Here is a 27959-nt window from a genome sequence, read left to right as displayed (position 1 = left end):
CCGCCCTCCAAACGGCCACTGGTGCCCAGAGCCGTAGCCCCATCTCTCTTGTTTTTAAGCCCTTAAGTTCATATAAGGCTCCCTCAATGTTATGGATACCGAGGAGCCTACATAGCCACATTTGAAATGTTGGGGCCTCTATATCTTTCCAGGCGGCTGATATTAATATTCGGAGTACAGCTACTGCTATAAAAACTAGAGCTTCCTCCTCGATCCTTAGATTTAATTTAATATTGCAGCCAATAATCAGTAATGTTGGGGATAGATTTATTTTAACATCTAGCAGCCCCTCTAAAAAGCCCACGTCCTCAGTTTTGATTAGCTCCAATTTCTCGCACCCATAAAACATATGTACGATATCCGCTGGTCCTTTACCACATCTAGGGCAATCACTATCCACCCTCTTCCCCCAATCAAACAGCTTGGAGGGCGTGTAATATAAATTAAATAAAGTTTTAAAATGCTGGGCTCTAAGATTGGAGGAGTGCAGAAATCTTTTATCAAATGAAAGGGCTCTATCCAGGTCAGTCTCTGGGTCCCCCAATTTCGTAACCCAGACTGCCTCAGTCTTAACCATTTCATCTGGGGACCTATCCATAAGTATTTTATAAAGTCCCTTAATTCTACGCCCCCCTCCCTTCAGATAGTCCAGAAGTGCACTCCTTTTTTCCAAAATTATGCGGGGTCTTACTGATCTAATTGTATTAACCACCTGAAGATATTTATATTCTTGCCCTTCCTGTAATGAGTATCGCATCCTTAAATCCTCCAGTGTCCTACAAACATCCTTCACCTTTTTTTGCCCGATTGTAACAATGCCTTGATGCTCCCAATGTCTCCAGAATCCATCCTTACACAAGTTTGGAAAAAGTCCAGAATTCCAGAGAGGAGTATGATGATTATACCTGGGAACTCCCATTACTTTCTGCACTGACGCCCATACCCCCACTGTGCCTTCGAGCAATTTATATCGTGTTTTCTTGTAGTACCTTTTTTCCGTTCTCCTCAGGAGTACCCCAAATGCTTCATTACCCAATGCCAGCTGAAATATGGATGGGATATCATCTTGACCCATGCCCTGTCCCGCCCCCCCGATCAAAGAGTATTGCCATTTCTGTGAGGAGACAGGACCAGTGATAATTCTTGATATTTGGCATTCCTAACCCTCCCCTTTCCTGAGGTAGAGACATAAACTTATTTGATCTTCTGATCTTGCCGTATTGCCAAAGGAATTTCATAAAAATGGCTTCGATTTCCTTTATTAGTTTATCTTCTATTTTGAATGGGATGGATCTGAATTTATACAGAATCTTGGGAAACATAGTCATTTTAATGACATTAGCCCTACCTATTATCGATAAATGTAATGTATCCATCCTTTTTAGATCCTGTTCCATTGATTTCAGGAGCGGTGTAAAATTATCTCTGATTATATTCCCTGGTTGTGAATTAAGTGTTATACCGAGGTACACCACCGAATTAACATACCTAGCATCCAGTTTAGTTATATTCTTGGAGCACAGAACTTGGGTCTTAGCCTCATTTAGTCGGTATCCTGAATGTTTCCCAAACAGACTTGTAATAGTCACTATTTCCCTCATAGCAGACTCCGGATCAGTCGTAATGACGGCTAGGTCATCAGCATATGCGAGCAATTTTGTTTGAAAGCCTTTTGTGACTACCGCTCACTGACCCGGTTTCCAAATCACCTGAGGATCTGCTTCTTGCCCACGAATTGCAGCGCATTCCCTGAGGCAGAGGTCGGCTGGTGGGAGCGTTACCGCATTCGGCGGTAAGACAATCCGATCTCAGCGCGACCCGCCCAGGTTGTAGTGCATCTGAAAAGCTGTCTCCTGGAAAAGCCTACCGGGGGACTGCGAGGCCCAGAAACCACCGCACCTTGCAGCTGGTGCCTCTTCCCCCGGCGGCCACGCCCATCTAATTGGCCCTTTTGCTATAACTTTTCGCGACACCCGCTGCGCGGGTGCCGCTCACTGACCCGGTTTCCAAATCACCTGAGGATCTGCTTCTTGCCCACGAATTGCAGCGCATTCCCTGAGGCAGAGGTCGGCTGGTGGGAGCGTTACCGCATTCGGCGGTAAGACAATCCGCTCTCAGCGCGACCCGCCCAGGTTGTAGTGCATCTGAAAGGCTGTCTCCTGGAAAAGCCTACCGGGGGACTGCGAGGCCCAGAAACCACCGCACCTTGCAGCTGGTGCCTCTTCCCCCAGCGGCCACGCCCATTAACTCTTCCATTTAAGCAAACAACCTCCAACGCGACGCGGGTCGGAGCCCGGGGCGAAGACCGGGCAAAGAGCGGGCCGTTTGAGGCCGTTCGAGGACGCAAGAGACTGGACTGGGCCACCACTCTGACATTTCCACCTGGATACACTCCATTCTTTCTCTACTAACACCATCGGAATCACAGCCTAACAATAATGGTTCTTACAAGAGGATCCAAAACTAAAACTAAAGCTCCGAGCTCGGTGGGCAAACTGCTTGGCCCTATGGACGACTTCCTAACGAAGGCTAACACGTTCATAGACCAAAGCATTTCAATGATGGAAGAAAGGGTCTCCTTGCATCTGGCATTCGCCAAAAGATCCTCATTAGGTATCCTGGCGGAAGCCAGATCCCCAGCCATAGGAGCGTCAAATGCTGAGACAGCCCCAACACGAGAGAGACGCAGCTTACCGAACACAGTAGATTTATCAGTATCCCAGCTTGCGGACTCACAGCTTAGCTTTGACTTAGAAAAAACCCCGGATCTACTCCCGCTAACATCTCCACAAAATTCCTCCACAGACAAAAGAATAGAAAGGGGTAGGAGGGAGGGAGCTATAAGTAAGAAAAGGGTGTCCACCAATCTTAACACATTAAATAACCCGACACAGCCACCCAGCATCCTACAAGATCGAATGGATACATTAGTTCAAATAGAGATCTTAGCGTCAGTTCATCAATCAGAGAAGGAAACATCGATCCCGAGAGTTCCGGACCCTCCCTCTCTCACACAAGCCCAAGTGGACCTGAGTGATATGGAGGTCCCTGAACTAACACTGACCAATATAGCCAGCATATTTAAACAAGCATTACAACCCCTAGAACAGCGATTAGCACACTTGGAGTCACAAGTCTCTAAATTTATAAAAACCCAATACTCAACCCTCTTACCAGGCCCACAAAAAACAGGAGGAACTAATATTAAAAAAACAGCTATTACTAAAACTGCCAACGCAAATCCACCCTCGCTCAATCCCCAACAAAAGACGCTTCGGATAACAACGCCCAGCGTGCCCACTAACAACAATACACCAAACTTAGCAAAAACATCAAAAATTGCTACTGCCCCGAGTACCACTAACAATTCACTACAGACAATCATACTGACCTCCCCAGGTGCGGCACTTACATCCGCACCAACTCCAGTGGCACCTAATAGTTCTGTGAATAAAACCCTTGGTAAAAATGCAATTAAACCATCAACTAAAACACCGGCCCCTCAGGCCCCAGCTCCAAAAACCCCCTCGGATAGGCCCAAGAGAAATACTGCAAAGAATTTTGGTCCCCCAAGACTTCCAGCAGATTTCCCTCCTGAGGCTTCACCGTATGTGGTGGTCATGGCTGGCGTCCCCGAATTAACTGATCTTAGTTCGGAACCCGTTTGGTCCTTAAAAAATAAGGCCCAGCATTGGCTCCAGACCAATCGCCCGATTCCATCCACCTGGCGTGGAAGGATTAGATCCGTTGCTAGAGTTCCATGGGTGGGTAGTACCAGAAAGACGATCCCCGGGGACTGTATAGCGATTACCTTTGAGGACCCACGCATAGCGGACTATGTCTGCGCATGGGAAGATATTGCCTCAAATGGAGGTATTAATATCAAGTCACTTTCCTTTTTCTATCCCTTTAGGCAAGTGGACGGATTTATCCAGGAGCAAGAGCCACCCTGGACCGTTCCATTCCCCAGGCAGGACGATTTACCAAATCCTAGATACCATGGCCCCCCCAACATTTACGAGCCAGATTTTTCCTGGCACACAGTAAGACAACGCCATCAGGGTGGACGATGGGAAGATAGAAGACCCCACACACAATGGCCGCTATCCAGAGACCAATCCCGGTGGGATCCATGGCACAACATCCTGTTATACAACAGGTATAGTGGCCTAGAAATGGTCGACTGACCACTAACAGAAACCCTACCCAACGACCATCACGTTTCCTCTCCTCCACGGACCTCGATTATCCCCTCAGGTTTTAGAAATGCTGAAGCCATAACCTCAATAGAACAACTAAATGATGAGCTCTCCCCAATCACAATACTCTATTGGAACATCGCAGGCCTTCGAAGTAAAATCGAGGATGGATCTGCGCAAAATTTCCTAAAACCATACCAAATAATCTGTCTCCAAGAGACATGGTTATCAGAAGAACTGCATTTACAAGGTTATAAAACCCATTTTGTACCAGCATTAACCAGCCTAATGGGAAGATCCAAAGGTGGGTTAATAATCTACATAGCAAACACCCTATCACTCAACAAAGTGGTTACACTTTCTCAGGATTCCAACCACCAAATTCTCTCATTAACCCTTGTGAATAAAGAAACAATCATCCTGACTAATGTATATAATAATCTATCGGAAGAAAACTTCATAACTCTCCTCACAAGCCTACATGATAAATTAAAACAATTTTATCAATAGAGTTCTGGCAGAGAGGCAACCCACTTAATTTGGGGAGGAGATTTCAACCTCCATCCTTGTTCAACGACTAACCCACTGTGTTGTGGGATGGTGGACGAACTCGGTGCCCCGTTAGCGCACTTTGTACACAACAAATTGGGAAACACCCTTAACGCTGTCCTTTCGGATTTGGATCTGCATATTGTTAATCATCACGATGCAGACCCTAACAAATTCAGTCCGACCTACGTGGGCAGAGGCCATCAAACCACAGTTGATTTTATATTTCTTTCCCCCGGCCTGATGAACATAGTTAAGGATTTCGGGGTCATTGTTAATCCTCTTAGTGATCACTCAGCCTTAACGATCAAGCTATATATGCCAATAAACACCTTCCACAAATCAGACATAGCGACCACCCTCACACAGAACAAAATAGAGGTCGGTAAACATAATGGATTCACAATTAAATGGGCAAAAATTAATCCTACTGAAATAACAAAAAAATTAATAACTCGGACCTATCCAAATATTGTAAAATGTCTAGACCTAGGAAGTCCTAACAAACTTTAAACAAATTTTAGATTCCACAAAGGACCTACTTACCACAAAACCTAAAGCAAACCGTACCGCAAAACAGAAATGGTGTAATCACAATTGCACAGTTGCATTAACAAAATTAAAATCAGCACTCCACAACAAACCGCGTGATGCAGCCCAAATCCAACTCTTAAGGCGTCAATATATAGGGGAACGAAAACTGAGAACTGCCCAACTTAAGCAAAAACTTTGGGACAACCTCCATAAGGGCGCAATCTCAAAAAATAGTGAGCTTTTTTGGCGCACAGTTAGAACTCCATATCTCTCAGAAACTGGCATCCCAAAAATAGAAGTCGCCATTGATGAAAACACTTCGGTTACACATTTCGCGGAGATCTTCAAAAACACTTCACCTACAGACCCATTGCCCTTAAAAGCCCAGTATCCCATCCTGCTTCCCTTTGACATCCCAGACCTCTTGGGGGCTTTGCAGAACAGTAAACCAGGCAAGGCACCAGGTCCCGATGGGGTCCCAGTGGACCTCTTTAAAAGTAACCTAGACCTCTGGGCCCCCATTTTAACGAGAGTCTGTACAGCGGCCGCAAACGAGGGAATCCTAAGCTCTTGGACTAAATCAATAATGGTCCCCATTTTCAAAAAGGGGGACCGCCAAGATGCAAAATGTTACCGGCCAATTTCACTGTTGGATTCGCTTGGGAAAGTGGTGGGGAGAGTCATCCTAGAGCGTCTTCAGCAGTGGAGTGAGGACCAAGGCATTATCTCCGACATTCAATTTGGCTTTCGCAAGGGCTTCGGCACATTAGAGCAGGTCCTTAACCTCACCCTAATAATGGGCAAATATACCCAGGCCATACCAACTAAGATCTATATGGTCTTTGTCGACCTATCCGCAGCTTTTGACTGCGTCTCGCACGCAAAGCTGTGGAAGGTCCTAGCCCAATTGGGAGTAGACCTCCCCCTTTTGGACTTCCTAAGAGAGCTCTATACCGGGGCATCGGCCAGAGTGCGTTTTGGCCTAAACGGAGAGCTGACGTCCCCGTTTAGTGTAGGGCGTGGAGTCAGGCAGGGATGCGTCCTGTCCCCCTTCCTCTTCTCACTCTATACTAATGGTCTGGAGGGGGAGATGTTGAGGGGGGCTCAGGACCTCCCACGCATAAACCGACGCCTGATTCCAGCCCTGCTCTATGCGGATGACGCTGTCATCCTCGCACGAACTCCTCGTGAGCTCCAGAAATCATTGAATAGGTACACGACCTTTATGGGCAACCTCGATCTAATGGTGAACGTGAAGAAAACGTTCGTAATGACGGCTGGTAGGGGTCAGAAAAGAATAAAACCCATTCAGCTTGACAACCAAAAGCTTGAAGCTACCCCTCAATATCCGTATTTGGGGGTTATGATAGATGACCAATTGACTTGGAAGCCAGCAGTGAACACAAGGGCACATTTATTTAAGAGATCAATTGCTGCTCTAACGAGCTTTTCTCAGAGACTAGGAAAAAGGCCTCCAGTGGAGCTACTAAAGATTTACAATGCTAAATGCCAGGCAATCGCAACATATGGCGCGGGAGTCTGGGGCTACACTGACACCAGCTCTATTCAGAAGGCAGAAAATGCCTTCTTGAGATTCCTATTAGCCACTCCCAAAGGTACCTCAACTTATGCAATGCACCTAGAATTAGGCATACCATACATAGAGGACCTAATCAAAATAGAACCATTGATGTTGTGGCGTCGTATCTGGAAATCAGATAAAAACGCACTGACTCAATCCATCATTGCTGATTCAATGAACCTGGACAATTCATCAAAAATAAAGTGGCTCCTTTACGTTAGAAATTTTTTTAATGACCTAGGATTTGAGAACTATTACCTGGACCCAGTATCCATAACAGACATCTCTAAAAAAGACCTTAAACAGGAAGCATTAAGACATTTGGAATCTTTAAGACTTGCATCCAACTCATCAAAAACGGCAGTTATACATGCGAACATGATCCAAATAGCCCATGGCATTCATCCGTACTTGGCACTGCAAACATCAACTTACTTGTGGGACAACCCCGCGCCGCACGGCCACCAGCTGCTGCGTGTGCCCCTTGCCTGCCCTCTGCCTCGCTGCTGCCTCGTTTGCCGGTTGCCGGCTGCCTCCGCTGCGGTTGTTTTTGCCCTTGTTTTGTCGAGAATTTGTGCCTGTTTTGTTTAATTTTCATTTTGCCCTTGTTTTGTCGAGAATTTGTGCCTGTTCTGTTTAATTTTTATTTTCCCCGTGTTTTGGTTCTCCTTCCTTGTTGTCCGCCTACCTCGCCGCCCTCCCTTCCCGCCACCGCCGCTTTTCCCCACCCCTTTTTCTATTCTGTACCCTCCCCGCTCCCGCCTCCCAGCTGCTCCGCCCACCCGCGCACTTCGCCTTAAATGGCGACCGTGCGAACGCGCAGCGGGCGCGCCGATTGTGCGCCGAAGGCGCGCCAAAGGTAAGCCCGTCTACGCCCGTCCGCGCCTGGACCGCGCCCAGTGCCAGGACCCCTGGCCCTCGAGGACCCCGACCGACCCGCCTGACGTACTCCGCAGCCACCCTCACCGCTCTCAACACCGGCCGACTCCCAGAATGCCATCAAGCCACTCCGCGACGTACCCACGGACCTTTCAGCTGCCACGCCTGCAAGTTCACCTGCATCCGGACCAGCCTCGCACCAGCACCCACCAAGCCGAACACCAGCAGCACCCACCTCAAGTGCATCCTGCTCAACACCCGCTCCGTCCACAGACACGCCATCAAACTCTGGAACCTCCTCGACACCACAGCTCCAGATGTTGCCTTCCTCACGGAGACCTGGATGAACGCCTCTTCAGCTCCCGACATCGCCATCGCCATCCCAGAGGGCTACAAGATCGTCCGGAGGGACCGAAACGCCAACCAGATGGGAGGAGGCATCGCCATCATCCACAGGAGCACCATCCGTCTCACGACCAGCACCGACAACACCCTGACCACCGCCGAACACCTGCATTTCCAGATCCACACCAACCCGAACACCACCCTCAGAGGCACCCTGATCTACCGACCCCCTGGACCACGCACGCAATTCAGCGAGGACATCGCCGACTTCGTCAGCCCGCATGCCCTCCCCTCCGCTGACTACATCGTCCTGGGAGACCTCAACTTCCATCTGGAGAACAACAACGACCGCAACACCAGCACCCTGCTCGACAACCTCGCCAACCTGGGACTCAAGCAACTGGTGTCCACCCCCACCCACCTCGCCGGACACACACTCAACGCAGTCTTCTCTTCCAGCACAGACATCGACTTCAGCCACGTATTAGACGTGACCTGTCTAATACGCAGTGCTAATGCCCTCCCATCCTGTTCCCCTGTTTTGTATAGCCTGGTTCTCTGTGTATGATATTCTGCCGCTGATTTTTTGGCCAGTTGGTTCTGTAATCCCGCTTTAATAGTGTTGATCCTCTCGAGACTTTCCAGTCCTTGCCGCCCCTGACATATATCTCTTCGGTGTTGCCCTTCTGCCTCAGTCAATATATTCAGTAATTGCTCCCTTTCCAGAATAATCCTTTTCCACTGCCTGTTAGTATAGCTGATGGTCTCCCCCCCTTAACCCTGCCTTATTACTGTCCCAAACTACACTTCGAGAGGCACTGTATCTATTGGCATCGAAAAAGGCCTGCGACTAGGCATGGGCGGAAAATCCGTTCCGCTCGCGGATTTTGCGGATTTTCGGGAAATCCGCAATCCGCGAGATTTGCGAATTTCCTGCAAAATCCGCAAATCCGCGAGCAGCGGATTTTGCTCGCACTGCTCGCACTGTTCGCGTGAGTTCGCGCCCCGCGAATAAGTGCGAAATTGCAGAAATATGATCTAAGCAAAACTGAAAGTAACTACTTACCAGGTTCAAAAGTTCAGGCACATCATTAGTAGCCATTTCCTGTAGTGCTTCCTGAGGGGCCCCTCCAGAGTTCAGTTGCCAGTTGAAACTATTATGTGACCCTGCTCTGAACCTCAGAATAGTTACACATATGCCACAAAGGTCATGAATTACAGCTAAGGGAGACAAGCAGGAGCCAGGCTGGAAGTTAAAATCCATTAATCAGCCCCTAATTCATTATTGTCAGTTGGGGCAGGGCAGGTGTTGTAACTAATTTTGCAACAATGAAAGCACTTAGCAAGTGCAAAAGATCACTAATCAGGGCGCACTAAGGAAGCAGGTGCCAGCTAAAAAAATATTCTGTGACACATTAATCAGCCCCAAATTAATTCAGGTCACTTGAGGCAGGGAAGGTGTGCTTTGCTTTGCCGAAAATAATGTACACTGGACAACCAGAGGGTGTGGTGATGAAACAGAGGGTGGCATGGGTGGGCCAGAGGGTGGCATGAGTAGTCAGAGAGTGGCAGTGGTGACAGAGAGTGGCAGTGATGAAGAAGAGTGTCCCAAACAGGTTGGACACGTAGAAACAACAAGTTCGCAAAACTTGCGACCCGACAGGTAAGTTCGCAAATTGCGAAATTGTAAAAACCCTCGCGAACTGGCAGAAACACGGGCGAACACAAAAAAAAAAAAAATCCGCAAATTCGCGGGAATTCGCGGATTTTGCGGATTGCGAGTTCGCAAATCCGCAAATTCGCGGATTGCCAATCCGCAAAATCCGCTCATGCCTACCTGCGACCAGTTTTTAATATATTCTATGTAGACATAGTCGGTTAGTAGTTTTCTATCAAAAGTCCAGGGTCTAGGTCCCTTCGTAGGTTGATTGACATCCATTGTCATTACCAACGGGTTATGATCGGACATTATCATTGGGAGTTTGGAGATTTTAACCTTGTTCAATTCAGTAGCTGAAACGAAAAAGTAGTCTAAAGTATTTGTTAAAGGGGTGTGAGAAGTAGGTGAACCCAGTATCCCCTGCTTCTTTATTACCCCAGACATCTCTCAACCCATGTAACTGCAGCAGCGAGGATATAGCTCTGTATACCCGGGGCTTGCGTCCAGTATATGGGGTGCCATTTGCGAAGTCGGCTGATATGTTGAGATCCCCACAGACTACTATTGGGGCTGGCCAATCTATCAATTCCTTCTCTATAAGATCGAAGGTCTCAGGATCGTATGTATTGGCTCCATATATTGAACATACAGTAAATCCCAGATTCATTTCACATACAGCCCACCTGCCAAGGGCATCTGCCTTGCAGCGCTTAACGCATCCCAGGCCCAACTTCCCAATGATAGTTACCCCCCTTGTGGTAGACGTTTGAGAAGAGCATGACAGAATCTCAAACCCTTTTAACTTAAGCCAGTGCTTTTTCTTCCATGGCAAGTGAGTCTCTTGTACCCCAAGGATGTCTATACCTGTTGTTTTAAGATATTCCTCAAATCTACCCCTCTTCTTCCAGTCATTCAACCCATTAATATTTATAGAGCCAATCTTAAGCTTAGGCATACTCCTGGACCAAACATTGCCAACTTCTCAAACGACAGAAAAACATATTAGATACATAATTACAAAACCTCTTTTTTCGCAGATTTACAATTGAATTTGTGTGTGAATTAGTGACACGTGCTCTCTTTTCTTTTGCGTTTACTCCCCCCCATCCCGACCCTCCCCCCTCCCGCTCCCCCCTTGCAGCCCCTACCCCCCCCCACCACCCTAGCCCCTCGACCGCTCACCCTCTTCTGTGAGGTGCTCAGACTAGGTCTGTGCATGTGATGGGTGCAGCGTCGCAGCGAGGACTCAAAATATATTGCTTACTGGCCTTAATGGCCTTAGCCTCAGAGTTCGTGTTTACAATAACAAAACGAAAAAAATATAACAGATGGTAAACACTTAGCAATTCCATTCATTGCCTTGACCTTAAGAACTCCCTTCCATTACCACCGCCTTACGCTATGTACAACTTCTAGCCTCATGTCCCTTCATGTGTAAATAACTTCAAGTACATCCTGATATCTAGCTATCCGCGTACCCAGACCCACCGCGAAAGAGAACAATTCGAACTGAAGTTATATGGAGTCCAAGAATTCCTGCGCCTTGATTTCTGACGAGAAATACAATGTCTTCCCATGGTGGATTATTTTGAGCTGGGCCGGGTTTATAAGGTAGACTTGTGTTTTCTTGTCCTGGAAGGGCTTAATCAGTTGGCGTAACCTCCAACACCTTTCTACTGTAACATGGTAGAAATCAGGTCTAACAAAAAATGATAGCCCCTCGCTTGTCCTCTTAGCGTCAGGCCTAGCCTTTTCCGCTATGGCCTGGCGCAAAATGAAGTTCCCTAAAAATATCAAAATTGCACTGGGTTTGTCTCCTTCCCTTGGGTTTCGATTTATCCTGAACGGGGTTCTGTGTGCCCGCTGAATTTCTGACTTCCAGCGCCAGCTAGCCAATTCAGAACCCTTAGGTTATTTCTCCTGAGCCTATTTTCGAGGTCCTCCAGCTTCCAGTGTATGTCCTGGGCTTGATACGATTCCACCTCACTGGTAGCAGCAGCAGATTCAGCCTCAGTGGAGACAACTCTTTCTTCAAGGTTCGACACTCTATCATCCACCGTCGCACAGGCCTTTGAAAGTTTCCTCACAACACTCTTTATCTTCCTCATGGCTGCTTGGGACTTACGATTGTCCTGCCTGGTTTCCTCCCGATGCGCGATTATTTCCTGGTGAATTGCCTCTAATATTGACCGTTGGGTGAACTCATGGTCCTGATCTTGATTAGGGGATCCTTGAAGCAGAGTAGTAGGTGAATGGTCCCAAGCCAACCCTTTCTGATCATTCTTTTTGAAGGAAGTCCCCGGTTTCACAGCTGTTGCGGGGAGGTCCTCCTCCGGGTCACGGTCTGACTCTAGGTTACTTCCATCTATGTCTGAGCTGTGCTCCACCTCATCTTCAGACCAGTCTGCTTCTTCGGCCACAGAATGGAAGCATTCACTGGGGGTCTTCTCACTCTCAGTGTTGCTAGCTACCGCCGCCTCCTCAGTAGAGATAATGCCATTGGTTGATGTACTGATTAAAGCGGAATTGACCTTGGTTATATCACAGTCTTTAAGTACACTGCCTCCCGTACCCTCCAGGCGTTCCGTTAATGTTACATTTGCTGAGCCAGAGTTAGCATCATCACTTTCTACCTGAATGTCACTCTCATCTGGGGGTACATCTGAGGTTATATCAGAGGCATCCCCAACCGGAGCCATGGTTGAGTCTATGGCAGTGGGTTCAGTGGGATCAGACCCACCAATACCTTTTTGGACTATAGGGCCAACTTCATTGCAACCAAGGTTGTTTTGAACCTCCAACATGATCTCACCCCCAGGTGCGCCAGCCTCTAATTCAGTCTCAATTTCAGGAGCTTTCCCCCCTTTCTCCTTACCGCTGCGGGCGAACATCTCTGCTATGCTGATTTTTGCGGTATTAGCAGTGGTTTGGCGGGTCCTGACCGCTGGTAGCCTGGTTTCCTTCGCCGGGGGTTGAGATTGAACTGGAGTCAAAGCCTTCATTTTTCCCGCTGGCTCCACAATCCGACCGGAGTTGCCATCAGTTGTTGCGGGGGTGCTCACGATTTCGCCTGCATTCTTTTTTTTATTTGCAGCCTTCCCGCCGGCATTAGCTTTTGGGGCCATCCTGCACACTCGCTGTATGGCCCTGGAACAGATCACTTTGCCCCGCTCGGTCCTCTCGGGTCGGCAATGCTGCTTCTCTCCGCTGCAGAGGACGACCGTGAGCACGCCGGGTCCGCTCCGCCCACTAACTCTGTGAACTCCGCGAACTGCTTCCGCGTCGCCCGACTCCGGCTCCGACTCCAGGTGAACCGAAACTCCAGCCGTCGCGATCCTCTGAAGCAAGAGAGATGGCAGCGTCAACCGGTAGGTAATCATTTGTTCTCACATAAATTACTGTATGTCCGCTCTGAGGCAGAATAGTTACGGCTCCATGTCCCCGCTACAGATCGCTGCCGCTCAGCCGCGCATCGAGGCCGCCATCTTTCCTCCCCGGTGGCACTGTTTTCAGTGCCACCTACATCACAAATTTGAGATTCAGTAAATTTACCGATTCGGTAATTTACAGAATCGGTAAATTTACAGATTCTGTAAATATACTGAATCTGTAAATTTAAGGCCCCCTTTATCTCAATCACCAAATAACGGTCGGTAACGGACGAAATCGGCCTTTACCGACCGGTATTTGGTGACCTACATCTGGCCCCAAGAGTTTTACATTCCACTAACTTTAAATAGAGGAATCCGGAATAACCACCTTGTTTAAAAAAGGATTGCAATCTGGAGGAAAAGTCTTGTACTGTCTTATATCTGGACTTCATCGGCAATTTTGATGTTTTTAAAAAATATCGGAATTTTCCAGCCAGATTCCTGCACCATTTTACCAAAAAACAATTATCTAATAGACCAACCGGAAACCCTTGCCACATGATTGTCCTGTTGCTTTTAAGCTCTATAGACCCGAAGAACTGATAAGTTGCCTTCATTGAATTTCAGATACCTGAATGAGTACTGTGAAACGGGCTTTGTCCTCTGGAGGGCTCCCTCTTGAGCCTGGGAACTGCCAATTTAACTCCAGTCCGTCAAAGTCATGATTCCGCAGGAACGGGGGTACTGAGTCAACGAATGCCTTACGATTGATGTCAGTCGAAACCATATCCGTGAATCTGGAGGTGGAAGGATGGGACACCATATATCCTTAATATTGAAATTGAGAAAATGCGCTAGACTTTGTAAAATGGGTTGCACTCATTCTCCATTGCCTGCTCTGCAGGACATTAGTGGCCAGTGGCTCCATGTTATGTGTAGTGAAATCAGCCAATGTTTGCTTTGTACACACTGGGATATAATATTAACAAAAAGTGTTGTTTGCTAGAAATGCTAGGATAGTCTGAAGGTGTCAGACACTGCATGGGTTCAGCAAGCAGTTTTGAAATACTGCTTACTGGCTTTACCCTACGCTGGCGGGAGCTGAACTTAAGCACAATCTCCCACCGACTGAACCTGTTGGGCCATTGAGCAACTCATGTAGCAAAAAATTATCTAAAAAAACACAAGATTTAAACTTGGACGTTAAATGTTACTACTCATCTGAGATTAGCTTCAGAGGTGGTTGGTAGCTCTGTTACAATAAAGGGTACCACAAAACACTGGTTTGGTTACTTTTAAACGTTTTTTGTCATATCAAGCACACAATGAAAAAGTATTCTTTAACAACTGAATGCAACATAGCCTAGCATAAGAAACTGAAATCTGTCTTAGGTAATTAAAGCCAAAGAAGCAGCAAGTCTTCATAGCCTAACTTAGACATACTAATTTGAAATCCAAATTGGTAAGCATAGGTACCGACAGAAATAATTAAAACCATAATAAACTTTGGAAAATTGCATGGATGCTTGATTGAAATTCCTCTTATAAATAATAAAAAAAAAGCCTTACAGAAGGAAGGTACCTTATGCCTACCAGTGACCCTTTTGGGCTTCTAAGGAAGATATTATCTAAATAGCCATTGAAACATTTTGTGGATTCAGAGTCTTTTTCAAACATATGTTGGTTGTGAAGTACACTAGGGTGAGACATGGCAAATTGTAAGCTTTTTCCACTTAGCACACATTTTTTTAATTCAGTTTGAAGCACATTGTTTTTGTAGATGCTTAGCTGGAGATGGGGAATTATTACTACTATTTAAGTTGGCCTATATAGTTAGTCATTATCTAAAGTACTCACAAGCCTTAATGTTGTTGACCCAGTCATATAAAGCACGGTTATTGTTAATCGTGGGCAATGAACTCCACTCAGAATTGATGCAAAAACTATTTAGCAGAGTTAGCTACTGCACCCACAACCCCATAAAACAACTTCACCTTACCATGCTAAAAAGCATATAACCAATTCACAAAAGTGAACTTTAAAAGTATCAGGCAATGAAAGAGGTGATGATTTTTGGGGTCCCCCCTAACGTAGGAGGCTGTCCACCAGATGCCTTGAATACAAAGAGCATATCATGCTGAACGATTCGGTGGAGGTCCTATCCTCCTAGGACCACCCCAAGCAAAGTTATGGGCAAAAATGCAATACCAACCAAAGGTCCAGCAAAGAATTATGGGGCGAGATTCTAGAGTGCAGTGAATATTATAGTATTAGCTCTCAGGGAGAGCCTACTGCAGCTTGAGGCTTGTTTTGGTATTGGATACTATCATATTCAATGCAGTGAAATCTTAATAACATGAATGTTAAAGTGGCTTTAGGTATGTTGTGTCAAATAGTTTTTATTCTGAATGATGTATAGTTGTCCTGTAGTGTAAAGGCAATTCAGCAGATATTTGGAGCCACAGGGAACAGGAGCCTGGCTTGCTGAAGAAGGTTGCCCTACCAAGAAGTAGTTGAGCTCCATGAAAGAGTGGAAGTCAAAACCTGCACATCTGCCATTGCTAAACAAGCCCTAGAGCACCAGGGCTTCCTGGATTTAACGTTACTTGACCTGCCCTCTGCCTCATGCCACCCTAGGATTCAGCTTACGGTTTTGTTCCTAAGAGCCATCCGCCAACAGACAGGAGCGTCTTCAGTTCGGCATTTCTAGAATACAAGGAAGAAGCGATTAAAGGTGGCACCACTGGAGAGTACAGGCACTGTTGACGTCTGGTTAGTGACTTCTCATAGGACAGACAGAGGGAAAGGTGACCCTGACCCTGACGCTAGAAGAGGGCATTGAAAAATGATGGGGCGATAACTTTTTCTAACAGTCTTTAATTTAAAGTTCCAAAATAGTCTTTGGCCAAAAGCGAATTGGCCGTTAAGGCATTTCGCAGGCTTGGTTGCAGAAGGACATTGTGCAGTGTGGAGCAATGTTTCATGCTACAGATATGAAGGAACAAGACCAAGTGAGAGGCATGAAATATAGGAGGGAATGCTCAAGTGATGCAGGAAAGGGCGCAAGTGCTCGGATAGCACAGAAATGTCCTGACAATCAATATCCAAGCTAGCACAAGAAGAAGCTGGTGATAGCGGCACAGTGCATGAATGTTTGGAAAGCTTGAGGTTCACCAATGAAGTGACCCAGCATGCAATAGAAGCAAGCTATAAAGACCTTAGGAGGAACCAGGAAAAGTGGGAGATGCAGAAGGAAACCAAAGAGGAGGCTGTAGAGGATCAAGAGCAGGCTGGAAGCATTGGAGGATTAAAGCTGGAGAATAGTTCGGAAAGACACTAGGAATCTCCAAAAGCAGCACAGGCATAGAGAAGACTGGCGGAGGACCAGTAGGGAGCACGCTTCACCAGGTGGTACATAATTTGTTTATTTCATGCCTTGATACACAAGCAGTAAAAATAGATCTGGGACACTCTTGAGCAAAGATGGGTGCCAAACCGCATGTAATATGCCTACTTTGTCTATCGCTGTACTTGTTTTCAGCACCTGTGCAGAATTCCTAGCCATATACATGAACTTTGCACCCTTACTTGGACTTCAGCCTGTTAAAATCTTCAAATAGTTGTTCATCATTCCACTGAGAGGTGTTTAGCTTGTGGCTGCTGCTGATGCCCACAAAGCTGTAGATGAGGTGAGTGCACAGGTTGGCGTCAATGTTTTGAGGTGTGAAACTGGCCACTCCAGGCCGGTACTGAGCCCAGTTGGTATAGTAACAAATGAGTTTGGTTGCTGAGCCTGTGGAAACAGAAATGAAGCAGACACTGAAATCGAGGAACACATATGGAGTAGGGAAAAACAGTACATATACAGCTGTATTGAGATTGTTACCAAATCAAGAAAATTATGTAATGAGATACCCAATACTTTCAGTACTAATACACCTCAGGCTGTAAGTGAGATAGCTGCGGGGGTTAAGCACAGGCTGCAGTGGTCGAACTGTAACCTGTCGGTCTCAAAGTTTAGTTCCATCAGGACTAATTGCATTTAAACAGGCAGATACATTCTGATCAGTCAGTTGGGTAGAGCCCACACAACAAACAAGTGACATGTTGGTACTTGAATAACTGGTTGGTCGGTAGGGAGAAACCGTGTTATTCTTCCCCTTACAATTACAGGTGACCATGATCTCTTCTCATGGTAGTGCTACCCTTGTGACAGATGTCCCATTTCCCTGTATAGACACTTTCGGAAAAGTGCTCTTCCATTGATGCACAGCCTTGCACCAGATTGTATAACTCCCACAACCTACACTTCATCTGGAATATATTCCTACCCCAGGGCACCCCCATTTTTAGGAGTCTGCATGCCCACCCTGAGGCTGCTGCTTTGTGATATGTTCACACTGATTTTTAGGGATGTCTCGTCTAGGGGAATGATGCATTCCATTCTTTTAATTTGTGTGCCGTTTAACTAATTGATATAGGATGATAATTTGAGAATTGCAGAATGTGTGCTATGATGGAAGAGCTTATTCTCTAATTAACTTCCAGTCATCCAAGGGTGCTGTGGGAGGAAATCCTCTTAAAAGACAGTCATTAACCCTGATTTTTGGGTGCATAAAAGTGTTAACTGCGGGAATGAGCTACTTCACTATTTTAAAGGTGGACACACAGCGTTCAGTTCCATAAAGGATGCCATGATTCAAATGGCTAATGGTTCTGGGCCTTCATTTGTGGACTAGAGATGTTTACACATTTTTAGAACATACTAACTGCGAGCTCCACAACCTTGATCTTTCATTAACCAACTTTGGGGTTCGTGTTTAGGCCTTCTCCTTGTTCATTCCTACTGCGGATGTCCTCGCATTCCTAGAGCCTGACTCATGTACACCGTTTGGCCTGTGATAGTGACACTAGCTCCTTTGTTTTCACATACTCTGACTAAATTGTTCTTGCTGCATTCATCAGCTGTCAGTATTAACATCTGTAGACATGAAAGCACATTCTGTACTTATGAACTCAGTAGAACTAATTTCAGAAATATGGCAGTTAAGCCTTTGAGCACTTAATAAGATGGTATAGCCTTTACTATAAAAAATATCTGAATGTCATTTTTAATGTGGCACATCGATATTTGTACCGTTTAAGTACACAAGTGTCTGTAAAATTTGCGTTTCAATTAATTGGGTAGTATTTATTTGAGCACATCTATGCAAGGCCTTGGCTCACCTTGAGCTTGAATAGTTTCTGTTTGCGTGCGGGCACGTGAGCTCGCATACATAGTACTTTTGATACGTCTATGGGGACATTTGCAAACCACATGATACGCAAAATCGCAACGTTTGCAGAAACAGAGGAGCATATTACCAAGCAATTGCGATAATTATCGCTATTGCTTGGTTAGAGACAAAAATTTACAGCTGAGCTGCGGCATTTTTTATAGCAGATAAACCTTGGTATTACCAAGGTTTATCGCAAATGCGATAAAAAACGGCCGCAATCATGAATATCGCTGAAAAGTCAGCGATATTCATGCTTTACCGAGCTAATGCTCTTAGCCATGTTATCCACCTCCCATTGGATAACATGGCTAAGAACTGCTCAGGGCAGGTGTTAGCTTTTGGAGATATTCGCGCTTAGCGCGAATATCTCCAAAAGTTGTTAATAGGAGATAGCGATGTTAGCGGCTGTTTTCAGTTGCTAACATCTTGGCACGCCCACTTTGCATGTCATTAGTGATAAATATCACTGACATGCAAAGCGGGGCCCAAGATGGTCGCTATCTCCTACTAGCTGTCGCTAACTGGTGTTAGCGACAGCTAGGTAATAGGGAGATCATTTTATCTCCGCTTTCTTGGCTTTTAAAGCCAAAAAAGCGGGGATAAACCCACTTGATAATATGCCCCAGAGTTTTTCTTTGCAATGGAGTAAACCGTTTTACGAGTCAGAAAAGGCTTTGTAGCTCATAGAATGACTGATCCATTCCCAATCGCAATTAGGGACTTGAGAGGGTCATCCTTTCCTAATAGCGAGTCACAATGATATGTATTAATAATTTGTGAGTGTAATTGTGGTACAAAGCATTGAAAAGTTACTGGCACCGTGGAGGTAACTAATTCAAGAAGGGAAGGTGTCTCGTTTGCGAATCGTGTTGGGGAGCTGGAAGGGGTATGGAGCAGACTCCATTCTGTGTGTTCCCTAAATAAAAACATTATTTTCAAAGAAGCACCAGTTCCATTAAGCGCCATCGGCTCTAGGGTATCCTCCTGGTATGTTAAAATTATATTTACAAATCAACATAACAAGATATTACCATTTGGATAGCATAACATTTATTCTGACGGCAAATTGATGCACTCAAAGAAGGTATAGTGTCTCAGAGCAACCTGACATATTATACATCTTTCTATTTTTATCTATTTTAATGAATTGATTAAATGTACTGCTTTATATTTTTTCTGCTATGTATGCTTGTATGATATTCTTTGAAATATCGAATAAAGCTTATTTGAACTTTGAACTTTGAACCTGACATATTATAGTAAGCCACGCCATTTTGATGCCTAGATCCAGCGTTGTAGATCCATGAATTGGGAAGCTTGATGTTAAAAATTGGATTTCTGGTTGGCTAGGGCATGCGCCGAAGCAAGGCAGAAACTACCACTCTAGTCAGGGCAAGGGAGTTACACACCGAAGATAACCCCTGCTCACCCCCTTGGTAGCTTGGCACGAGCAGGCTGGCTTATCCCAGAGGCAATGTGTAAAGCGTTTGCACAACACACTCACACAGCAGTGGCACACTAGGCACACCAGAAAAGAAACTCCACACAAGGTTACATAAAAATATCCTTTGTATTATCCATAAAACACATTAGATAATAAATCACTGAGTAGCATGTAAAACACATTTAGACCACATTACATCAATCACTGCACCACTAGGTGCTTGTTATGAACATACCAGTTGGACAAATTATCACTTTGTACTGGGTGAAGTACTTTAGGCCAAAATCACATAAAACACCTGTGCCAACTGGACAGTTTGTCTTACATACATCACATATCACTTTGCAACAAGCGATTGTTAGAACCCATGTAGTGCCTCCAAGCCTGGCTCATAGGGTGCACACGCTACCAAATACCATAAAAAGCATTAGGCATAAACACCCTCACTGAACACATAGGTGGCCCTGCCTGATCATCGCAAGATGTGAGCAACATCTCATCATGATGTCAGGACAGGGAGGTGAGGCCATTAGATTGAAGCATCAGGTAAATTACCAATAAATCTCCATAAATCCTCCTTTAGCGGGGGCACCACGAAGTCAGGCCAGGCAACCACGAGGAGTAGCCCTGCTCTCCTCCTATATGCAATACGGCGCTCCTGGCTTCATTGGTTACTGGGCCATCTCCCCAGCTACTACTGGAAATCCGTAATGACTGCTCCTGACATACACATTCAATACTTCACCTAGATCCTGATAAGGAGCAGGGACCTCTGTCGAGGTTTACCCTGAGATGCCAAACAAACAATCTTCATGCATCAGTTGCCCCCTGGTCTAGGCCAGGATGGGGGGCGGACACACCTTGATGCCGGCAGCGGGAGGACAACCCTAGTTCCTCTGCACAGGTAAGGCTCCTCTAGCCACACCCAGTCCCATCCTACAAGCACCAGGTGCAGAGGGGTTCTGCAGCACCTTTCTCCTTGGCCCGGCCCTGGTGCGGTTGGAAGGCTCCTGCCTCCCCTGACCACGCCTGCACCCAGGCTCTCTCTACAACTGTACTCTGCTGCTCCTCTAGTTTGGCCGCCACAATCACCTCTCTGAGGCGGGGCATGGAGCAAAGTCTCTGTCGGCTTCCCTCCTTCTCTTCCGGTCTTCGCCAACAGACACGTGGGGAAGCTCCCCAGCAAGTAGAGCACAGGGGTGCTTCCCACTGAAATCAAAGCACAGGGCAGCTCCGTAACCTAAAGCACCGGGAACTCCCCACTGACAACCCAGACGGGAAAACACAGCGTTCCTCACGCACTTCAAACATTCACAAGGCACCACTATGTTTTCTCCATAAAGAATAGGAGCACTCACCACACGCTATGTTTGTCCCAATCCCCAAGACCGGCCACACAGCCCTAGTAAATCCCTGAGCCTGAGAACCAGGCACAGGCAGGCTAGCACATAGGGTAGAGCTGGGATCAGGCAGGCCAGCTCACAGGGCCCTCCAGCAGAGGGGAAGTCCTTCATGGCAGTTTCTCCTGCCACCCAGGAGTCCTCCAGTCCTGTCTTCAAGTAAGCACATACAGCACCCTTACATAGGGTCACAGCCCCAATATTTATATCCATAGAAGTCTTTGTTCTGCCTGGCACAGGGCACAAGACCTAGTCCAAACCAGTGATGGGGGGGAACTTAACAAGTGCACAACACTCCCCATTGTCAGTGTAGGCTCTGGCCCCAAACACATCACAGGGGGGCGGAGCCAGCATTGTGTGAGGCAGGCACAGTCCTATTCATGTCCAGGTGATACTCCTCCCGCTACTCCAAATGCAGATCGGCCTATTCAGTCTAGCGCTGGCTCGCCCAGCCTCTCTAGGGACACTGCCCCTCCCCAGCCCCTGTCATCCAGACCCAGACATGCAATACACAACATACAGACACAAAGACACACAGTACACAGAAATGCCCACTTCTAAAAGTGGCATTTCTAAAATAGTGATAATGAATCTGCAAACACCATTATGCAGCATTTTTTACCACTATTCCAAACATACCAAACTTGATCACGTTACTCCTCTCTTGTCAGGAATTACCACAGAAACACATATCAGGGAATCCCTAATGCATTCCTATGAGAGGGCAGCCTCACAGTAGTGAAAAACAAAAATGGCTGTTTGCCACTACCAGGACATGCCATACAGTTAAGGCACACGTCCTACCTTTTACCTACAGCTCACCCTATCCATAGTGCTTGCTAGGGACTACCTTAGGGGTAACTGATATGTAGTAAAGGGGAGTCACAGACTTGGCACCCACATTATGTGCCATGCAGCAGCAGCAGTAAACTGCGCATGCAGACCCTGCAATGACAGAGTCCTGAGACAGGTTTGAAAGGCTACTTTGGTGGGTGGCACAAGCAGTACTGCAAGCCCACCAGCAGCATTTAATTTACTGGCCCAGGGTATATGCATTACCACTTTAGAAGGGACTTATAGGTCCCTCACTTACCTGCTGAATGTTTCCTTCACGCGCTCGAGTCAACACAGTCCAGGGGACTGCAACGCCACGCCGAACTGCCTGATTGTGGTCCGCGCAATGCACGGGGGCAAGAAGTACATTACCCAGTGTCCCTTACGTGTTGCCAGGCCAAAGCGTCACCAGGAGAGCGCCAGGAGGCGCTTAAAAACAATTAAGGGCTCCCGCAGCGCGGGTCTCTCAATTACCTGCTGGTTGTTTCCTTCACGCGCTAGAGTCAACACAGTCCAGAGGACTGCAACGCCATGCCGCACTGCCTGATTGTGGTCCGCGCAATTCACGGGGGTAAGAACTACATTACCCAGTGTCCCTTGCGTGTCGCCAGGCCAAAGCGTCACCAGGAGAGCGCCAGGAGGCACTTAAAAACTATAAAGGGCTCCCGCAGCGCGGGACGCGCGCGGAAGTGCCCGGGTGAAGCCCAGGCCAAGAGCGGGCCTGTCCAGCGCTTGTCGAAGCCAGGGCCACCTCCCTTTCATCGGTGAACCTGAGTCGCTAAGGACTTGGTTAGTGAGAACTTTGACAGTTACATTGGACCTTTTTTGTACTTTTAAGATATTAGTAAATAATTGTGTATATTTGATTGTCTATCTCATCTAATAATAATCCATTATGAGCAAGGGTAATCGTAAGGGGACAGGGGGTCCAGGGGTTGTGGGCACACTAGATGCATTTCTGCAGCGGGCTGCGTCTGTTCTGAACCACGAAATACAGCTCACCCAAAGGAGACTTTCAATGGAACCTCGATTTGCTTTGATTGAAGACCCCCTAGTCGACCCCCAGCTATCTATTGATCCAACTCCAGACTGTATATTGCAAGTTCCCCCAAGGTCACCACAAACTCAAGCTGAAGTCTCATTGTCTGTAGTCAATGTTTCTAACTCTCCAATCCCCACCCCTTCCCCCCCAAGACAGATTTGCAGGGCTCTCGAAAGCAAAATTCAGTGCAGGAGAAGGAAAGAGACGGTGTCACACTATCCAAAAAAAGGAAAGCAGGCACTCTGCCTTTAGCCACACTTCAAGTTAACAAAATGTCAAAAACGAGAGGGGTGACCCGTGGGAGAAAAAGTAGTTTTTTAGTGTCAACAACAGGAAACTCTCTTAGCTTATCAGGCAATTGTGCACAGGTCCCTCCAAGTCAGGCTGTGAACGAACCTGAAGACCGTATGCTTGCAAAATTGAAGGAAAAAATTGCGGTAATGCTTGAGCCCGTATTAACTAAATTATCAGATATCGACGCAAGGCTTAATAAAATTGAGCAACATCTTCTCCTTCCCAGATTCTTCATAATCTTCTGTGTCCTTACATTCCGGGTCGTTCCCTACGTTCTTCGGACCGTGAATTAGCAGCAGTTCCACGTTTCCAACGCAGCCGAGCTGGGGGGCGCTCCTTTCGGGTGCGTGCTGCTGCTCTGTGGAATGCCCTTCCATTTGATATCCGGACCCTTGTCGACCTGCTCTCATTCGGTAGGGCTGTCAAGACTCTACTGTTCCCATAGTCCTCTCCCTTCTTAACGTCCATCTTTTCAGTTATGTTGTGTGGCTTCCTTGTCAGGTGCCGGGACGCTCCTTCGCTGGAGCAGCTGTGCGCATAATAAATGCCAGCAACATAACATAACATAATGTCTATTCCAGGGGCAATCACGTTGGCAAGGCTTCGGAAACGGTTGCTATTTTAGATTATTTTTTATCTAATAACTAAGGGCAAGATAAGATTCTTATAGCCGGCGACTTTAACTGCACATTCGAACCCCTGGATATCTATGATACGTATTTTAGTGCAGAAGAGGAAGAATCTGAGTCCATCCCCCTACTGGATCCCCCTGTTATTAGAAAATGGTCTAGCGCAGCATTACAACTAAATGTTTTCTGCTGGAACATAGGGTGAGAGCAGCAAATGGGCGTACTAACTCGGATAAAACTGGGATGCTCACCTTCACTAGTGGGCAACGTGCTAGTCGCATAGACTTTTTTTTTGCTTAGTAAAGAGCTCTGGCCGAGCTTACTGGACATGGAGGTACATGTCCACCCCGAAAGTGACCACAACCCTTTGCTACTTTCTTTATGTTATTCTAATTTTACTTATGCAAAGGGATTGGCAGTTAGCTCAGACTATGTAGAGGCCCACATGACCAATAATACACATCGCCTCAAATGGTCTAAGGTGGCACGTAAAGCTGAGTGTGTGAATTGCATGAATAGGCTGGCATCTAGTGCTATAGTTACATTAAAGGCAGAGGCAGAGCAGGAAGAACCTAGCAATAGAGCAGTTGATGTTCACCAGCACCTTTTTAATGAACTCAAAATGTTTTTTACTACTAAATGTAATGAACCGATTAAACCCGTCCGACACAAAGCAGCCGAATGGTATAACTCATCCTGTCGGATAGCTTACAGATCCCTTGCAGCAGCTATTAGGAGTAAAGACAGGGCACTAATAAGTAAAAGGAGGTCAGATTATAAGGCTGCCCAGTTGGTGGCCAAAAGAGAATGGGATGAAGAGCATTGGGTTGCTCTCCTGGAGGCTTGTTCTAGGAGAGACATGACTGCGTTTTGGAAGATGGTGAAGTGGGGTAGTGGCTTACCAGCCAATATACCCACTAACCATGTGGAGCCCCAGCAATGGGTTTCCCACTAAAAAGGTCAATTTACTTGTGACACTGTAGCAAATATTTTCATAGAGATGCCGACAGTAACCCCAATTCTTTATATAACAAAGCAAGAAGTAGAAAATGCTCTACTCCAGGTTCCAAAGAGCAGGCCCCCCCGCTGATCTGTTCCTCCAAGATACAGGATTGTGGGCTGTATATATACAGCTCCTAGCTAATGCCGTTGTTATGGGAGCTTGCATAACCTGTACTTGGGCAGGAGCAGTAATTCTTCACATCTTTAAAAAAGGGGATTGGTCGATTCCGGCCAACTGCAGGCCCATCAGCCTAATAGACTGCATTCAAAAAGTTATTGCAAGGGTGGTGCTAGGTGGAGTTCAGGCCTGGTTGGAGGAACATGCTATCCTCTCAAACCTCCAGGCAGGGTTCCGGCAAAGCACTAGTACTGTGGACCAGGTTATGATGTTTATTCTGATATATTGGCGCACTGTAACCAAAGGGAGGGGCACCATCTTTGCACCTTTCATGGACCTCAAGTCAGCTTTTGACTTGGTCCCACGCAACAAGCTGTGGTGTACACTGAAAAGGCTAGGTATGCCGGCAGACCTGTTGGCTTTTGTGGTGAAATTATATACTGACAGCTTTGCCTAGGTTAGATGGGATGCAAGGGGCAATACCACACAAAAATTTCTGATTAAAAGTGGGGTGAGACAAGGGTGTGTCCTTGCTCCCACTCTCTTTTCAATATACATAAACGGGGTTGTACAATACTTCAAGGATTTCCCTACCGATGCTCCAACCTTAGCAGGGACCAGGATCCCGCTAGTAATGTTCGCGGATGATGCCCTTATTCCCTCTAAAACCAGACAGTGCCTTCAGTGTGCCCTGTCCAGATTTGAGGAGTTCTGTCAGAACCATGATCTTGTTGTCAATGTCGACAAGACCAAGTACATGGTCCTGACTAACTCCCCAAAGGCTATTGGTGCCGTCCGAATGAACAAGGGAATTCTTGAACAAACTGAGACATTTTCTTATCTGGGCGTTTTAATCAACAGAAGGGTAAGCTGGAAGCCGCGGTTAAACTGCCAAGCTGTTAGGCATGCCCAACTTGCGGGGGTTTTGCTGAAGGAGCATAGACAGTCCCATACAAAACCTATAGCTCCGGTGCTCCAGCTCTATAACTCTAAAATGAGTGCCTCGTTACTTTATGGGGCTGAGTTGTGGGGTTAGGTGAATTTGGACTGTCTAGTCACGGCTCAGAACAAATTCCTACGATCAATAATTGGTCTTCCCCAATCTACCCCTTTAGAGCCCCTGTTTTTGGATCTAGGGTGCCATTCAATCAGAGATGTGGCACACTACAGGTTGGTTGCCTATTGGAGAAGACTATGCGTGACCCCAGAACTAACACATTACGCCCTGACTTTGATGGAAGTTACGGATTTGGACGTAAACAGGAAACTGGGGTGGTTCAGGAGTGTTAAAAATATACTTTCAGATATGGGGTTGGGCCACTTGTGGACTTCCCGAGCTGAAAGTATATTTCCATCCAAACCTGAGTTTAAAGCCGCCTATTGGACCATGGTTAATATGAAGTTTATTGTGGCCTCCACTAGCTCTTCCCTGTCCGGTGTTTTCCTGGACTTCAAGCAGGAGCCAAAATATGAGGGGTACTGGGATATTATTTCTCATCAACCCGCGATAGGAAGCTATTCCATCAGTTCAGGGTGGGCACGCTCCCCATTAATAATTTTACATCTAAGGGGGGTAACTCACAATCCAGCAACTGCCCATTTTGTCTGGACATGACAGAAACACTAGGTCATATATTTTTCATCTGTTCCGCTTATAGCAAACCCACATCTAGATGGTTGAAACCTACCTGTGCCAATATGGGTATTAGGTCCAGCCTTGAGGCTCTCCGAATCCCCAAAACATCAGTGGCTGGACCAGTTGTGGTTGCAGTAGCCAAGAATCTAGGCTGGGTATTGGTGCTTCGCTGGAAAGAGAAGAGGCAGAGGCCTCCTTATATTTTGAAACATCTATTATGTATTATCCCCCATAGATAAGATTTGTTCACTGTAAATGCAGAGCACCAATTTTAGGCCATCCGTTATGGGCCTGTTTTAATGTTTTATATACATTTATAAATAATTTTTAAGGAATACACAAGGTGCTTGAATGGATATATTGTATTATTAACTGTTTTGCCTCTTGATAACCATAATGAGCTACTCCAATTTTTTTATACTATGTATATGTTGTTTTAACTTTAGTGATTTCATGCAAATCGAAATAAAGTTATGAATGAATAAATTAAATCTGCCAAACAGCAGTGCTAAAGTGCCCAGAGTCCTTAAACCACCAACACCAGGTCAGAAAAAATACCAGGTGGAGGGCAAAATGTGCAGGGATGACCCTGCAAAAAGGGCCAAGTCCAACCCTTGAGCTATGTACACTTGAGGAACTCGGTTGCAGAAATCGTAAGAAGAAGGGTGATTCCTTAAACTGCAAGTTTGAAGGGTTTGTACATCTCCACAAATGCCATTTGGGCATCAAGCTCTAAATCCGTTAGTGCTGCAGTATCGACATGACCCAGTACTGGGGCTGCGACAGGTTATGTTAAACAAGTCTCAAACACCATTCTTATACATCTTTATGGTGCACTCATTCCTTTACTTTGGTTTTTGCGCCTATACATTGAAAGATATATCAAAAAGGTGCAAGTACAGAGGATGTAGCACACCCTCTGAGGTGGCAGAGTTCAAATGCATGAACATCCTAAGGAGATGCTTAATGACATATATTAAGCCTGTTAATATTGCGGGTTTCACTGTCACAAAACACAGGCAGAAACATGGTGCTGTGAGTAAATTCAGAATTGAACAAGCACTGCTGTGTCTCCGCTGGGTCTGACGGGTCTGCCGTGCCTTTGAACTGCTACCTGCATCCTTGCACAACTGCTCGCAGAACCCGCTCCGCGGGTCCCGCT

The 27959-nt window shown here is 46.4% G+C and overlaps 1 protein-coding gene across 1 annotated transcript in view; it reads right to left on the bottom strand.

Annotated features, from left to right (window-relative positions):
- LOC147712845 (chitotriosidase-1-like) overlaps nt 1–27959 on the bottom strand; it is a 165326-nt gene that overhangs the window by 67752 nt on the left and 69615 nt on the right. The window contains exons 3-5 of the mRNA XM_086923515.1: nt 16708–16912; nt 15769–15825; nt 13751–13916 (exon numbers count right to left, since the gene is read on the bottom strand). Of these exons, the coding sequence (XP_086779641.1) occupies nt 13751–13916; nt 15769–15825; nt 16708–16912 (428 nt within the window). The remainder of the gene's footprint in view (nt 1–13750; nt 13917–15768; nt 15826–16707; nt 16913–27959) is intronic.

The sequence above is a fragment of the Lissotriton vulgaris genome, chromosome 5 (genome assembly GCF_964263255.1).
Source record: "Lissotriton vulgaris chromosome 5, aLisVul1.2, whole genome shotgun sequence".
In the NCBI taxonomy this organism is placed as follows: Eukaryota; Metazoa; Chordata; class Amphibia; order Caudata; family Salamandridae; genus Lissotriton; species Lissotriton vulgaris.
The sequence above is the reverse complement of the archived record's forward strand: the minus strand, read 5'-3'. Positions and strand labels throughout refer to the sequence as shown.